We start from the raw sequence: 16,865 nt of genomic DNA, 5'->3' as shown, positions 1-16,865 counted from the left end.
ATTCTAGAGAGTATAAACCAAGTCTATCCAGTCTTTCTTCATAAGACAGTCCTGACATCCCAGGAATCAGTCTGGTGAACCGTCTCTGCACTCCCTCTATGGCAATAATGTCCATCCTCAGATTTGGAGACCAAAACTGTACGCAATACTCCAGGTGTGGTCTCACCAAGACCCTGTACAACTGCAGTAGAACCTCCCTGCTCCTATACTCAAATCCTTTTGCAATGAAAGCTAACGTACCATTCGCTTTCTTTACTGCCTGCTGCACCTGCATGCCTACCTTCAATGACTGGTGTACCATGACACCCAGGTCTCGCTGCATCTCCCCCTTTCCCAATCGGCCACCATTTAGATAAGGATGGGACTCTATTCCTGACATCCCAGGAATCAGTCTGGTGAACCGTCTCTGCACTCCCTCTATGGCAATAATGTCCTTCCTCAGATTTGGAGACCAACACGACTCTTGGAGTGCAGGAGGATGAGGGAATGATTTCCACGGGCATTCAAGTTCCACCGCAGCCCTGCGCGCGATCGAGTCGTGTGAACCTGACTCACCATTCTTCCAGTACACGATACGGACGGACATGGTGTACTTGTCGAAATATCCCAGCGAGGTCTTGTTTAACACCTGGGCCACAAAGACTGAAAGGCAATCGGAAAAGACAAACGCATTATTAGGAGGAATATTAGGCTTTCCATTTGGAAGGGACTCGACCCGAAACGTCACCCATTCCTTCTCTCCAGAGATGCTGCCTGTCCCGCTGAGTTACTCCAGCATTTTGTGTCTATCATAACCATATAACCATATAACAATTACAGCACGGAAACAGGCCATCTTGACCCTTCTAGTCCGTGCCGAACACATAATCTCCCCTAGTCCCATATATCTGCGCTCAGACCATAACCCTCCATTCCCTTGGCATCCATATAAAGCATCCAATTTATTTTTAAATGGTAAAAACGAACCTGCCTCCACCACCTCCACTGGGTGCTCATTGCACACATCCACCACTCTCTGAGTAAAGAAGTTCCCCCTCATGTTACCCCTAAACTTCTGTCCCTTAATTCTCATGTCATGTCCCCTTGTTTGAATCTTCCCTACTCTCAGTGGGAAAAGCTTGTCCACATCAACTCTGTCTATCCCTCTCATCATTTTAAAAACCTCTATCAAGTCCCCCCTTAACCTTCTGCGCTCCAAAGAATAAAGCCCTAACTTGTTCAACCTTTCTCTGTAACTTAGTTGTTGAAACCCAGGCAACATTCTAGTAAATCTCCTCTGTATTCTCTCTATTTTGTTGACATCCTTCCTATAATTAGGCGACCAAAATTGTACACCATACTCCAGAATTGGCCTCACCAATGCCTTGTACAATTTTAACATTACATCCCAACTTCTGCTGTAATTCGTGCTGTAATTGTCATATGGTTTATATGGTTTGTAGGTTAATTGGCTTGGTGTAAATGTAAATTGTCCCTAGTGTGTGTGTGTAGGATGGTGTTAGTGTGCGGGGATCGCTGGTCGGCACGGACTCGGTGGGCCGAAGGGCCTGTTTCCGCGCTGTATCTCTAAACTAAATCTAAATGACAACAACTTTGTTGATGTGTCTCATGAAGCTGAATGGGTTGGAGTCATTTGTTTAAATGTAGCACCTCTCCCTGAGTAGTTATTGCAAGACAGACACAAAATGCTGGAGTAACTCAGCGGGACAGGCAGCATCACCGGAGAGAAGGGAATGGTGACGTTTCGGGTCGAGACCCTTCTTCAGACCGAATGTCGAGCAGCAGTTGAAACGACCCGAAAAAACGTCACCCATCCCTTCTCTCCAGAGATGCTGCCTGTCCCGCTGAGTTACTCCGGCACTTTGTGTCTATCTTTGGTGTAAACCAGCATCTGCAGTTCCTTCCTACACAATCTAGCTCAATTATCTGTGGCGGTGCAGCGATAGACTTGCCGCCACAGCGCCGGAGACCCGGCTCCGGGTGCTGTCATAGACACATAGAAACATAGAAATTAGGTGCAGGAGTAGGCCATTCGGCCCTTCGAGCCTGCACCGCCATTCAATATGATCATGGCTGATCATCCAACTCAGTATCCCGTACCTGCCTTCTCTCCATACCCCCTGATCCCCTTAGCCACAAGGGCACATCTAACTCCCTCTTAAATATAGCCAATGAACTGTGGCCTCGACTACCCTCTGCGGCAGAGAGTTCCAGAGATTCACCACTCTCTGTGTGAAAAAAAGTTCTTCTCATCTCGGTTTTAAAGGATTTCCCCCTTATCCTTAAGCTGTGACCCCTTGTCCTGGACTTCCCTAACATCGGGAACAATCTTCCTGCATCTAGACTGTCCAACCCCTTAAGAATTTTGTAAGTTTCTATAAGATCCCTCTCAATCTCCTAAATTCTAGAGAGTATAAACCGAGTCTATCCAGTCTTTCTTCATAAGACAGTCCTGACATCCCAGGAATCAGTCTGGTGAACCGTCTCTGCACTCCCTCTATGGCAATAATGTCCTTCCTCAGATTTGGAGACCAAAACTGTACGCAATACTCCAGGTGTGGTCTCACCAAGACCCTGTACAACTGCAGTAGAACCTCCCTGCTCCTATACTCAGATCCTTTTGCAATGAAAGCTAACATACCATTCGCTTTCTTTACTGCCTGCTGCACCTGCATGCCTACCTTCAATGACTGGTGTACCATGACACCCAGGTCTCGCTGCATCTCCCCCTTTCCCAATCGGCCACCATTTAGATAATAGTCTGCTTTCCTGTTTTTGCCACCAAACTGGATAACCTCACATTTATCTGTCTGTGCGGAGTTTGCACGTTCTCCCCGTGTGTTTTGCTCCGAGATCTTCAATTTCCTCCCACACTCCAAAGACGTGCAGGTTTGCAGGCTAAATGGCTGGGTATGAGTGTAACTTATCCGAGTGTGTGTGTGTGGGATGGTGTTAGTGTGCGGGGATCGCTGGTCGGCACGGACTCGGTGGACTGAAGGACCTGTTTCCGCGCTGTATCTCTAAACTAAACTAAACTATCTCCACCGCTAGTATGTTCCATTTCTGATACCATATAACATATAACCATATAACAATTACAGCACGGAAACAGGCCATCTCGGCCCTACAAGTCCGTGCCGAACAACTTTTTTTTCCCCTTAGTTCCACCTGCCTGCACTCATACCATAACCCTCCATTCCCTTCTCATCCATATGCCTATCCAATTTATTTTTAAATGACACCAATGAACCTGCCTCCACCACTTCCACTGGAAGCTCATTCCACACCGCTACCACTCTCTGAGTAAAGAAGTTCCCCCTCATATTACCCCTAAACTTCTGTCCCTTAATTCTGAAGTCATGTCCTCTTGTTTGAATCTTCCCTATTCTCAAAGGGAAAAGCTTGTCCACATCAACTCTGTCTATCCCTCTCATCATTTTAAAAACCTCTATCAGGTCCCCCCTTAACCTTCTGCGCTCCAGAGAATAAAGCCCTAACTTGTTCAACCTATCTCTGTAACTTAGTTGTTGAAACCCAGGCAACATTCTAGTAAATCTCCTCTGTACTCTCTCTATTTTGTTGACATCCTTCCTATAATTGGGCGACCAAAATTGTACACCATACTCCAGATTTGGTCTCACCAATGCCTTGTACAATTTTAACATTACATCCCAGCTTCTATACTCATGCTTCTATTCAGCTTCTATTACCTAGAAGCAAAGTTGAGGTTTGTTAATCTGAAGGATAAATAAAAGGGAGTCAGCGTTCTAGTCCCACGTACCATAATCCACAATTGGATTGTAACAGGCAAATCTAGTCCGATCATCCCCCAACAGGTTGTCGGGCAAAACGTCTTGTTCATGAGGACAGCCACCTAGTGGAGTTGTTCAATAAACAGAGTTACTATTGTATATTACTAGACCAAGTGCAGACCCGTTGGGTCTGCTCCCCCAATGGTGTGATCCCCCAACCCAATATTCCACCATGCACCCGTCTCCTCCAACGGAACTGAGCCCGTTCCCAAATGTAAGATTGCAGCCCTCCCCTGCCTGCTGCAGCAGTGAAAAGTTCAGAGTGTTCCTGTCTTGCAACTTTGTTTTTCTTAAGTGTGTTGGAAGCTAGACATGTAAATGGAGAAGCCGTTTATTTTTGAAAGTACTTGGGGGGGGTCACAGAAGGATTTGATTAAAAACGTGCACTTCAACACGACGAAATGAAATGAGGAGCGGATACTTAGAAAGAAAAGCGAAATCTCTACCGAAATGGAAAATATCTCGGAGATTGAGCGTCTGGATTGGGCGTGGCAATGAATCAAAGGAAGAAATGCAGCCGGACGGCAGCCGGACATGCAAATGAATCCATTCCGATTGGACATCTGTGAGCATCGGCCATTCCGATTGGACATCTGCGAGTATCGGGCATGAATCGAAAGGCAGGAAGGGATCCGTACTGCAGGCGGACGGACGGATTTGAGTTTTATATATAGATAGATAGATAGATAGATAGATAGATAGATAGATAGATAGATAGATAGATAGATAGATAGATAGATAGATAGATAGATAGCTAGATAGTCACGTGTATCGAGGTACAGCGGAGAGGTTTAGGTTGCATTTTATCCAGTCAGAGATTACACATAAATAGGTTCAAGCAATCCATAGGTAGGTAGTTGAGGCCACAGTTCATTGGCTATATTTATGAGGGAGTTAGATGTGGCCCTTATAGGGGATCTTATAGAAACTTACAAAATTCTTAAGGGGTTGGACAGGCTAGATGCAGGAAGATTGTTCCCGATGTTGGGGAAGTCCAGGACAAGGGGTCACAGCTTAAGGATAAGGGGGAAATCCTTTAAAACCGAGATGAGAAGAACTTTTTTCACACAGAGAGTGGTGAATCTCTGGAACTCTCTGCCACAGAGGGTAGTTGAGGCCACAGTTCATTGGCTATATTTAAGAGGGAGTTAGATGTGGCCCTTGTGGCTAAGGGGATCAGGGGGTATGGAGAGAAGGCAGGGATGTCATGGTACACCAGTCATTGAAGGTAGGCATGCAGGTGCAGCAGGCAGTGAAGAAAGCGAATGCTATGTTAGCTTTCATTGCAAAAGGATTTGAGTATAGGAGCAGGGAGGTTCTACTGCAGTTGTACAGGGTCTTGGTGAGACCACACCTGGAGTATTGCGTACAGTTTTGGTCTCCAAATCTGAGGAAGGACATTATTGCCATAGAGGGAGTGCAGAGACGGTTCACCAGACTGATTGCTGGGATGTCAGGACTGTCTTATGATGAAAGACTGGATATACTTGGTTTATACTCTCTAGAATTTAGGAGATTGAGAGGGGATCTTATAGAAACTTACAAAATTCTTAAGGGGTAAACAGGCTAGATGCAGGAAGATTGTTCCCGATGTTGGGGAAGTCCAGGACAAGGGGTCACAGCTTAAGGATAAGGGGGAAATCCTTTAAAACCGAGATGAGGAGAACTTTTTTCACACACAGAGTGGTGAATCTCTGGAACTTGTACCTGCCTTCTCTCCATACCCCCCGATCCCCTTAGCCACAAGGGCCACATCTAACTCCCTCTTAAATATAGCCAATGAACTGGCCTCAACTACCCTCTGTGGCAGAGAGTTCCAGAGATTCACCACTCTCTGTGTGAAAAAAGTTCTTCTCATCTCGGTTTTAAAGGATTTCCCCCTTCTCCTTAAGCTGTGACCCCTTGTTATGGACTTCCCCAACATCGGGAACAATCTTCCTGCATCTAGCCTCTCCAACCCCTTAAGAATTTTGTAAGTTTCTATAAGATCCCCTCTCAATCTCCTAAATTCTAGAGAGTATAAACCAAGTCTATCCAGTATAAACCAAGTCTATCCAGTATAAACCAAGTCTATCCAGTCTATCAAATGAAAAACACACTTGGCTAATGAAGCGTGGTTGTGCTTGCGATTTAATGTGCGTTTACCTGCAGCACATGTGCACACGGGGCCCTCACATAGCTTCGAGGTCATGGTGTTTTGTTCGGGAGGCCTGTAGGACACAGTGCATCTGGTAGCTGAAAGCACACAGGCAGACATATACAGGGTGACACACAGTCAGGGACATGCAGTGCTAGAAGCCTCCATTCCCCGCACATCCATGGGCCCGTCCGAAAGCCTCTTAAACCCCCCACTATCGAATCTGCCTCCACCACCACCCCTTAGGCAGGCAGCACATTCTAGGCCCCGAACATCGTCTGAGGAAGGGTCTCGACCCGAAACGTCGCCCATTCCTTCTCTCCAGAGACGCTGCCCGTCCCGCTGAGTTACTCCGGCATTTTGTGTCTCCCTTCTGTAACCTTTGCCCCTTTCATCTCAAAGTTCGGCCCTCTAGATCAAGATTCAAGATTCAATTTAATTGTCATTTGGACCCCTTGAGGTCCAAACGAAATGCCGTTTCTGCAGCCATACATTACAAACAAATAGACCCAAGACACAACATCATTTACATAAACATCCATCACATCGCTGTGATGGAAGGCCAAAAAAACTTATCTCTCCACTGCACTCCCCCCCCCCCCCCCCCCCCCCCCCCCCCGATGTCAGAGTCAAAGTCAAAGCCCCCGGCTGGCGATGGCGATTGTCCCGCGGCCAATCGCCATCGCCATGAGATGGGGGGGTAGGGGAAGCCGAGGGACTTACTTGGGTCGTAGAAATCGTACAAGGTGGCATCGGCTGGCTGCATCAGGCCCAGACGTACGATCTGTCTAGCCGGGAACACCAGGCAAGATACGCTGTATGGGATCTGGGGAAGAGAAAAAGAGAGAGGTCCCATCAGTTAAACAGTGACCAGGGAGAGGCTGTATCAGACCCACCCGCTCCTTCTCAGTCCCACCAAGATGCAGCACGGAATGGGGGACATCCTGGATTGGAGGGATTTGGGAGATGTCCGGAGAACCCAGGGACCAGGGGAAGTCTCGGGAATGGAGGAAACTGGAGAGATCTTGGGAATGGAGGAATTTGGGAGATGTTCGGAGAACACAGGGACCAGGATCTTGGGAATGGATGAAACTAGAGAGATCCTGGGAATGGAGGAATTTGGGAGATGTTCTGAGAACGCAGGGACATGGGGAAGTCTTGGGAATGGATGAAACTAGAGAGATCCTGGGAATGGAGAAATTTGGGAGATGTTCTGAGAACCCAGGGACCAGGATCTTGGGAATGGAGGAAACTGGAGAGATCCTCGGAATGGAGGAATTTGGGAGATGTTCTGAGAATGCAGGGACATGGGGAAGTCTTGGGAATGGAGGAAACTGGAGAGATCTTGGGAATGGAGGAATTTGGGAGATGTTCTGAGAACGCAGGGACATGGGGATGTCTTGGGAATGGATTAAACTGGAGAGATCTTGGGAACGGAGGAATTTGGGAGATGTCCGGACAACCCAGAGATCAGGATCTTGGGAATGGAGGAAACTGGAGAGATCCTGGGAATGGGGAAACTTGGGAGATGTTCTGAGAACACAGGGACATGGGGAAGTCTTGGGAATGGATGAAACTGGAGAGATCTTGGGAATGGAGGAATTTGGGAGATGTTCTGAGAACTCAGGGACCAGGATCTTGGGAATGGATGAAACTGGAGAGATCCTGGGAATGGAGGAATTTGGGAGATGTCCGGAGAACCCAGGGACCAGGGGAAGTCTTGGGAATGGAGGAAACTGGAGAGATCCTGGGAATGGAGGAATTTGGGAGATGTTCTGAGAACCCAGGGACATGGGGAAGTCTTGGGAATGGATGAAACTAGAGAGATCCTGGGAATGGAGAAATTTGGGAGATGTTCTGAGAACTCAGGGACCAGGATCGTGGGAACGGAGGAAATTGGAGAGATCCCGGGAATTAAGGAACTTGGGAGATGTCCGGAGAACCCAGGGACCAGGGGAAGTCTTGGGAATGGAGTTAACTGGAGAGATCTTGGGAATGGAGGAATTTGGGAGATGTTCTGAGAACTCAGGGACCAGGATCTTGGGAATGGAGGAAATTGGAGAGATCCTGGTAATTAAGGAACTTGGGAGATGTCCGGAGAACCCAGGGACATGGGGAAGTCTTGGGAATGGAGGAAACTGGAGAGATCTTGGGAATGGAGGAATTTGGGAGATGTTATGACAACACAGGGACCAGGGAATGTCTCGGGAATGGATGAAACTGGAGAGATCCTGGGAATGGGGAAACTTGGGAGATGTTCTGAGAACACAGAGACATGGGGAAGTCTTGGGAATCGAGGAAACTGGAGAGATCTTGGGAATGGGGAAACTTGGGAGATGTTCTGAGAATGCAAGGACATGGGGAAGTCTTGGGACTGGATGAAACTGGAGAGATCCTGGGAATGGAGGAATTTGGGAGATGTTCTGAGAACGCAGGGACATGGGGAAGTCTTGGGAATGGATGAAACTGGAGAGATCTTGGGAATGGAGGAATTTGGGAGATGTTCTGAGAACGCAGGGACATGGGGAAGTCTTGGGAATGGATGAAACTGGAGAGATCTTGGGAATGGGGAAACTTGGGAGATGTTCTGAGAACACAGGGACATGGGGAAGTCTTGGGAATGGATGAAACTGGAGAGATCTTGGGAATGGAGGAATTTGGGAGATGTTCTGAGAACTCAGGGACCAGGATCTTGGGAATGGATGAAACTGGAGAGATCCTGGGAATGGAGGAATTTGGGAGATGTCCGGAGAACCCAGGGACCAGGGGAAGTCTTGGGAATGGAGGAAACTGGAGAGATCCTGGGAATGGAGAAATTTGGGAGATGTCCGGAGAACGCAGGGACCAGGATCTTGGGAATGGATGAAACTAGAGAGATCCTGGGAATGGAGAAATTTGGGAGATGTTCTGAGAACGCAGGGACATGGGGAAGTCTTGGGAATGGATGAAACTGGAGAGGTCTTGGGAATGGAGGAATTTGGGAGATGTTCTGAGAACCCAGGGACCAGGATCTTGGGAATGGATGAAACTAGATAGATCCTGGGAATTAAGGAACTTGGGAGATGTCCGGAGAACCCAGGGACCAGGGGAAGTCTTGGGAATGGAGGAAACTGGAGAGATCCTGGGAATGTAGGAATTTGGGAGATGTTCTGAGAACGCAGGGACATGGGGGTGTCTTGGGAATGGAGGAAACTGGCGAGATCTTGGGAATGGAGGAATTTGGGAGATGTTCTGAGAATGCAGGGACATGGCGATGTTTTGGGAATGGATTAAACTGGAGAGATCTTGGGAATGGAGGAATTTGGGAGATGTTCTGAGAACGCAGGGACATGGGGAAGTCTTGGGAATGGAGGAAACTGGAGAGATATTGGGAATGGAGGAATTTGGGAGATGTTCTGAGGACGCAGGGACCAGGATCTTCGGAATGGATGAAACTAGAGAGATCCTGGGAATGGAGGAATTTGGGAGATGTTCAGAGAACTCAGGGACCAGGATTGTGGGAACGGGGGAAACTGGAGAGATCCTGGGAATTAAGGAACTTGGGAGATGTCCGGAGAACCCAGGGACCAGGGGAAGTCTTGGGAATGGAGGAAACTGGAGAGGTCTTGGGAATGGAGGAATTTGGGAGATGTTCTGAGAACTCAGGGACCAGGATCGTGGGAACGGAGGAAATTGGAGAGATCCTGGGAATTAAGGAACTTGGGAGATGTCCGGAGAACCAAGGGACCAGGGGAAGTCTTGGGAATGGATGAAACTGGAGAGATCTTGGGAATGGAGGAATTTGGGAGATGTTCTGAGAACGCAGGGACATGGGGAAGTCTTGGGAATCAAGGAAACTGGAGAGATCCTGGGAATGGAGAAATTTGGGAGATGTTCGGAGAACCCAGGGACCAGGATCTTGGGAATAGAGGAAACTGGAGAGATCTTGGGAATGGGGAAACTTGGGAGATGTTCTGAGAACACAGGGACATGGGGAAGTCTTGGGAATGGATGAAACTGGGGAGATCCTCGGAATGGAGGAATTTGGGAGATGTTCTGAGAACTCAGGGACCAGGATCTTGGGAACGGAGGAAACTGGAGAGATCCTGGGAATGGAGGAATTTGGGAGATGTTCTGAGAACGCAGGGACCAGGATCTTGGGAATGGATGAAACTAGAGAGATCCTGGGAATGGAGGAATTTGGGAGATGTTCTGAGAACACAGGGACATGGGGATGTCTTGGGAATGGATGAAACTGGAGAGATCCTGGGAATGGAGGAATTTGGGAGATGTTATGACAACACAGGGACCGGGATCTTGGGAACGGAGGAAATTGGAGAGATCCTGGGAATTAAGGAACTTGGGAGATGTCTGGAGAACCCAGGGACCGGGGAAGTCTTGGGAATGGAGGAAACTGGAGAGATCCTGGGAATGGGGAAACTTGGGAGATGTTCTGAGAACGCAGGGACATGGGGAAGTCTTGGGAATGGATGGAACTGGATTTGGGAATGGGGAAACTTGGGAGATGTTCTGAGAACGCAGGGACATGGGGAAGTCTTGGGAATGGAGGAAACTAGAGAGATCCTGGGAATGGAGGAATTTGGGAGATGTCCGTAGAACCCAGGGACCAGGGGAAGTCTTGGGAATGGAGGAAACTGGAGAGATCTTGGGAATGGAGGAATTTGGGAGATGTTCTGAGAACGCAGGGACATGGGGAAGTCTTGGGAATGGATGAAACTGGAGAGGTCTTGGGAATGGAGGAATTTGGGAGATGTCTGGAGAACTTAGGGATTAGGGGATGTCTTGGGAATGAATGAAACTGGAGAGATCCTGGGAATGGAGGAATTTGGGAGATGTCCGGAGAACCCAGAGACCAGGATCTTGGGAATGGAGGAAATTGGAGAGATCCTGGTAATTAAGGAACTTGGGAGATGTCCGGAGAACCCAGGGATCAGGGGAAGTCTTGGGAATGGAGGAAACTGGAGAGGTCTTGGGAATGGAGGAATTTGGGAGATGTTCTGAGAACCCAGAGACCAGGATCTTGGGAATGGAGGAAATTGGAGAGATCTTGGGAATGGAGGAATTTGGGAGATGTTCTGAGAACGCAGGGACATGGGGAAGTCTTGGGAATCAAGGAAACTGGAGAGATCCTGGGAATGGAGAAATTTGGGAGATGTTCTGAGAACTCAGGGACCAGGATCTTGGGAATGGATGAAATTGGAGAGATCCTGGGAATTAAGGAACTTGGGAGATGTCCGGAGAACCCAGGGACCAGGGGAAGTCTTGGGAATGGAGGAAACTGGAGCGATCCTGGGAATGGAGGAATTTGGGAGATGTTCTGACAACACAGGGATCGGTGAGGTCTTGGGAATGGATGGGGTGAGGGGAGGGACTGGTAGATGTCCTGAGAATATCTGAGGGACCATGTGATGTCCTGGGAATGGGGAACCGGAGAGATCCTGGGAATTTCGGGATTTGGGAGATGTTCCGACAACGCATGAACCCGGGGATGTCTTGGGATTGGGGATAGTGGGAAGTTAGAGGAGATGTGTGGGGCAGCAGATTCCAGGTGTCTGTGTAAAACAAACCTGTCCCACACATCTCCTGTAAACTCCCCAACACCCCCCCTCCGCATTGAAAATAAACATGCAGGTACAGCAGGCAGTGAAGAAAGCAAATGGCGTGTTGGCCTTCATAACAAGAGGAATTGAGTATAGGAGCAAAGAGGTCCTTCTGCAGTTGTACAGGGCCCTGGTGAGACCACACCTGGAGTATTGTGTGCAGTTTTGGTCTCCAAATTTGAGGAAGGACATTCTTGCTATTGAGGAAGTGCAGCGTAGGTTCACAAGGTTAATTCCCGGGATGGCGGGACTGTCATATGAAGGATGAGAGGGATTCTTATTGAAACATATAAGATTATTAAGGAATTGGACACGCTAGAGGCAGGAAACATGTTCCCGATGTCGGGGGAGTCCAGAACCAGGGGCCACACAGTTTAAGAATAAGGGGTAAGCCATTTAGAACGGAGACGAGGAAACACTTTCTCACCCAGAGAGTTGTGAATTCTCTGCCTCAGAAGGCAGTGGAGGCTAATTCTCCGGATGCTTTCAAGAGAGAGTTAGATAGAGCTCTTAAGGATAGTGGAGTCAGGGGATATGGGGAGAAGGCAGGAACGGGGTACTGATTGTGGACGATCAGCCATGATCACATTGAATGGCGGTGCTGGCTCGAAGGGCCGAATGTCCTACTCCTGCACCTGTTTTCCACCACCACCCCCCCCCCCCCCACCCCCACCCCCCCCCCCCCCCCCCACTTTTCTCTCTCACCTTGTAGCTGCGCCCTCTAATGTTGGCCACTTCCAACTCTGGGAAAGTGGTTGTGACTGTCTACCACATCTATGCTTTGAAAATTGGGCTACAGAGATACAGCGGGGAAACTGAGTCTCCAAATCTGAGGAAGGACATTATTGCCATAGAGGGAGTGCAGAGACGGTTCACCAGACTGATTCCTGGGATGTCAGGACTGTCTTATGAAGAAAGGCTGGATAGACTTGGTTTATACTCTCTAGAATTTAGGAGATTGAGAGGGGATCTTATAGAAACTTACAAAATTCTTAAGGGGTTGGACAGGCTAGATGCAGGAAGATTGTTCCCGATGTTGGGGAAGTCCAGGACAAGGGGTCACAGCTTAAGGATAAGGGGGAAATCCTTTAAAACCGAGATGAGAAGAACTTTTTTCACACAGAGAGTGGTGAATCTCTGGAACTCTCTGCCACAGAGGGTAGTTGAGGCCACACAGTTCATTGGCTATATTTAAGAGGGAGTTAGATGTGGCCCTTGTGGCTAAGGGGATCAGGGGGTATGGAGAGAAGGCAGGTACGGGATACTGAGTTGGATGATCAGCCATGATCATATTAAATGGCGAATGGTGCAGGCTCGAAGGGCCGAATGGCCTACTCCTGCACCTAATTTCTATGTTTCTATGTTTCTATGAAACAGGCCCTTCGGTCCACCAGGTCCGTGCCAACCAGCGATCCCCGCACACTAACACTATCCTACACACACACACTAGGGCCAATACACAATGGGCAGCTGCCAATTGACCATTGACTCCATCTACACCTCACGCTGCCTCGGCAAGGCCAGCAGCATCATCAAGGACCAGTCTCACCCCGGCCACTTCCCTCTTCTCCCCTCTCCCATCGGGCAAGAGGTACAGAAGTGTGAAAACAAACGCACACACACCTCCAGATTCAGGGACAGTTTCTTCCCAGCTGTTATCAGGCAACTGAACCATCCTACCACAACCAGAGAGCGGTCCTGAACTACTATCCGGAACTGTTGTTACTGGGATCAGCATAATATCAAAATAGAATAAATACCGTTTCCAAATACAGCAACAGTTTTCCTTTCTTGACTTCATAGCTACTAATGTATTCTTCAACTCCGTTTGCCATCTAAGGATATAAACAGAGAATATTGTTGAGGGTGTATTATTGTGATCCCATTCAACTTCCCATTCTTTATCCTGTTTCTCCTATCTAATTATTTTCCGCTTCTCTCTCCCTCCCCTCCTTCCCTCTCCTTCCCCCTTCCCCCTCCCTCTCTCTCGCCCCACCCCTCCCCCCTGGAGAACGAGAGTGGGTGAGTGGGAAAGGGAGAGATACAGCGAGACCTGGGTGTCATGGTACACCAGTCATTGAAGGTAGGCATGCAGGTGCAGCAGGCAGTAAAGAAAGCGAATGGTATGTTGGCTTTCATAGCAAGAGGATTTGAGTATAGGAGCAGGGAGGTTCTACTGCAGTTGTACAGGGTCTTGGTGAGACCACACCTGGAGTATTGCATGCAGTTTTGGTCTCCAAATCTGAGGAAGGACATTATTGCCATAGAGGGAGTGCAGAGAAGGTTCACCAGACTGATTCCTGGGATGTCAGGACTGTCTTATGAAGAAAGACTGGATAGACTTGGTTTATACTCTCTAGAATTTAGGAGATTGAGAGGGGATCTTATAGAAGCTTACAAAATTCTTAAGGGGTTGGACAGGCTAGATGCAGGAAGATTGTTCCTGATGTTGGGGAAGTCCAGGACAAGGGGTCACAGCTTAAGGATAAGGGGGGAATCCTTTAAAACCGAGATGAGGAGAACTTTTTTCACACAGAGAGTGGTGAATCTCTGGAACTCTCTGCCACAGAGGGTAGTTGAGGCCACAGTTCATTGGCTATATTTAAGAGGGAGTTAGATGTGGCCCTTGTGGCTAAGGGGATCAGGGGGTATGGAGAGAAGGCAGGTACGGGATACTGAGTTGGATGATCAGCCATGATCATATTGAATGGCGGTGCAGGCTCGAAGGGCCGAATGGCCTACTCCTGCACCTAATTTCTATGTTTCTATGGGGAGAGAGAGGGAAAGCAAGGGCTACTTGAAGTTAGAGAAGTCAATGTTCATACCGCTGGGGTGTAAGCAGCCCAAGCGAAATATGAGGTGCTGTTCCTCCAATTAGCGCTGGGCCTCACTCTGACAGTGGAGGAGGCCCAGGACAGAAAGGTCAGTGTGGGAATGGGAGGGGGAGTTGAAGTGTTTGGCAACCGGAAGATCAGGTAGGTTCAGGCGGGCTGAGCGGAGGTGTTCAGCGAAACGATCGCCGAGCCTGCGCTTGGTCTCGCCGATGTATAAGAGTCCACACCTGGAACACCGTTCCTAACCTGCGTGGGGAGCGTACAACTGAATCACGTACGTGTACCAGAGGACATGGGTTAAAGGTCAAGATTCAATGGGTTAAAGGTCAGAGGGCAAGATTCAACACAAGCCTGACCAGCAACATCTCCGCACAGTGGGTGTACGGAACGAGCTGCCAGAGGAGGTAGTTGAGGCAGGGGCCATTTATTGCAACTGGGAGATTGCTCCGGCCTAGGTAGACTGAGCGGAGGTGGTCAGTATGTGAGTTAAAGTGTTTGGTAACCGTGAGATCAGGTAGGCCCGAAATGTCGGCCATTCCTTCTCTCCAGAGATGCTGCCTGTCCTGCTGAGTTTGGTTTATAATTTGGAGGCTAGGAAAGAACTGCAGACTATTATCTAAATGGTGGCCGATTGGGAAAGGGGGAGATGCAGTATAATGTGGATAAATGTGAGGTTATCCATTTTGGTGGCAAAAACGGGAAAGCAGACTATTATCTAAATGGTGGCCGATTGGGAAAGGGGGAGATGCAGCGAGACCTGGGTGTCATGGTACACCAGTCATTGAAGGTAGGCATGCAGGTGCAGCAGGCAGTAAAGAAAGCGAATGGTATGTTAGCTCTCATTGCAAAAGGATTTGAGTATAGGAGCAAGGAGGTTCTACTGCAGTTGTACAGGGTCTTGGTGAGACCACACCTGGAGTATTGCGTACAGTTTTGGTCTCCAAATCTGAGGAAGGACATTATTGCCATAGAGGGAGTGCAGAGACGGTTCACCAGACTGATTCAAGGGATGGCAGGACTGTCTTATGAAGGAAAGACTGGATAGACTCGGTTTATACTCTCTAGAATTTAGGAGATTGAGAGGGGATCTTATAGAAACTTACAAAATTCTTAAGGGGTTGGACAGGCTAGATGCAGGAAGATTGAGGGGGGGATCTTATAGAAACTTACAAAATTCTTAAGGGGTTGGACAGGCTAGATACAGGAAGATTGTTCCCGATGTTGGGGAAGTCCAGGACAAGGGGTCACAGCTTAAGGATAAGGGGGAAATCCTTTAAAACTGAGATGAGAAGAACTTTTTTCACACACAGAGTGGTGAATCTCTGGAACTCTCTGCCACAGAGGGTAGTTGAGGCCACACAGTTCATTGGCTATATTTAAGAGGGAGTTAGATGTGGCCCTTGTGGCTAAGGGGATCAGGGGGTATGGAGAGAAGGCAGGTACGGGATACTGAGTTGGATGATCAGCCATGATCATATTGAATGGCGAATGGTGCAGGCTCGAAGGGCCGAATGGCCTACTACTGCACCTAATTTCTATGTTTCTATGTTTCTATGTCACTGAGGCCTGGCAGCTCAGTCACTGAGACCAGGCCTGGCAGCTCAGTCACTGAGGCCTGGCAGCTCAGTCACTGAGGCAGTCACTGAGGCCTGGCAGCTCAGTCATTGAGGCCTGGCAGCTCAGTCACTGAGGCCTGGCAGCTCAGTCACTGAGGCCTGGCAGCTCAGTCACTGAGGCCTGGCAGCTCAGTCACTGAGGCCTGGCAGCTCAGTCACTGAGGCCTGGCAGCTCAGTCACTGAGGCCTGGCAGCTCAGTCACTGAGGCCTGGCAGCTCAGTCATTGAGGCCTGGCAGCTCAGTCACTGAGGCCTGGCAGCTCAGTCATTGAGGCCTGGCAGCTCAGTCATTGAGGCCTGGCAGCTCAGTCATTGAGGCCTGTAGTCGGGATGGAACCCGGGTCTCCGGCGCTGTGAGGCAGCGACTCTACCGCTGCGCCACCGTGCCGCGCGTTTACTCCAGCGTACGGTGACCACAGGTGACACGACCTGCTCCGCTGTGCGCTTACCTGATCGAGGTACTTGGTGTCTGGTACCAGCCCACTGAGGAGGGTGATATCAACCACGGCCATCCCCGTCACCGAGAGAACATTCTCATGTACACCATCTTGCCTTCAAAGGGGCAAAGATCACAAAGTAAAGAGGTTTAGTACGGGGGAGAAGGCGGGAGGAAGCATTTGGCTCGAGAGGGCTAGAATACAAACGCAGGGATCGTAAAAAAAACATCGGTAGTAAAGAAAGCAAACTCAACGCTAGCATTTATTTCAAGAGTGTTCGGCACGGACTAGAAGGGCCGAGATGGCTTGTTTCCGTGCTGTAATTGTTATATGGTTATATGGTTATAAGAGGGCGTGTATACAAATACAGGGATGTAACGCTGAGGCTCTATAAGGCGCTGGTCAGGCCACATTTAGGATATCTTGAGC

The 16,865-nt window shown here is 48.8% G+C and overlaps 1 protein-coding gene across 1 annotated transcript in view; it reads right to left on the bottom strand.

The window, feature by feature from the left end:
- Positions 1-16,571, bottom strand: part of LOC129715094 (complement C4-like) — a 20,913-nt gene extending 4,342 nt beyond the window's left edge. The window contains exons 1-6 of the mRNA XM_055664952.1: positions 16,449-16,571; positions 13,310-13,384; positions 6,673-6,775; positions 5,958-6,047; positions 3,782-3,874; positions 556-642 (exon numbers count right to left, since the gene is read on the bottom strand). Coding sequence (XP_055520927.1) covers positions 556-642; positions 3,782-3,874; positions 5,958-6,047; positions 6,673-6,775; positions 13,310-13,384; positions 16,449-16,511 — 511 coding nt within the window. The 5' untranslated portion in view covers positions 16,512-16,571. The remainder of the gene's footprint in view (positions 1-555; positions 643-3,781; positions 3,875-5,957; positions 6,048-6,672; positions 6,776-13,309; positions 13,385-16,448) is intronic.
- Positions 16,572-16,865: the final 294 nt, after the last annotated feature.

This window comes from Leucoraja erinacea, unplaced genomic scaffold (genome assembly GCF_028641065.1).
Source record: "Leucoraja erinacea ecotype New England unplaced genomic scaffold, Leri_hhj_1 Leri_1005S, whole genome shotgun sequence".
Lineage (NCBI taxonomy): Eukaryota > Metazoa > Chordata > Chondrichthyes > Rajiformes > Rajidae > Leucoraja > Leucoraja erinaceus.
Note: the sequence above shows the minus strand (reverse complement) of the source record. Positions and strands in the feature narration are given on the sequence as shown.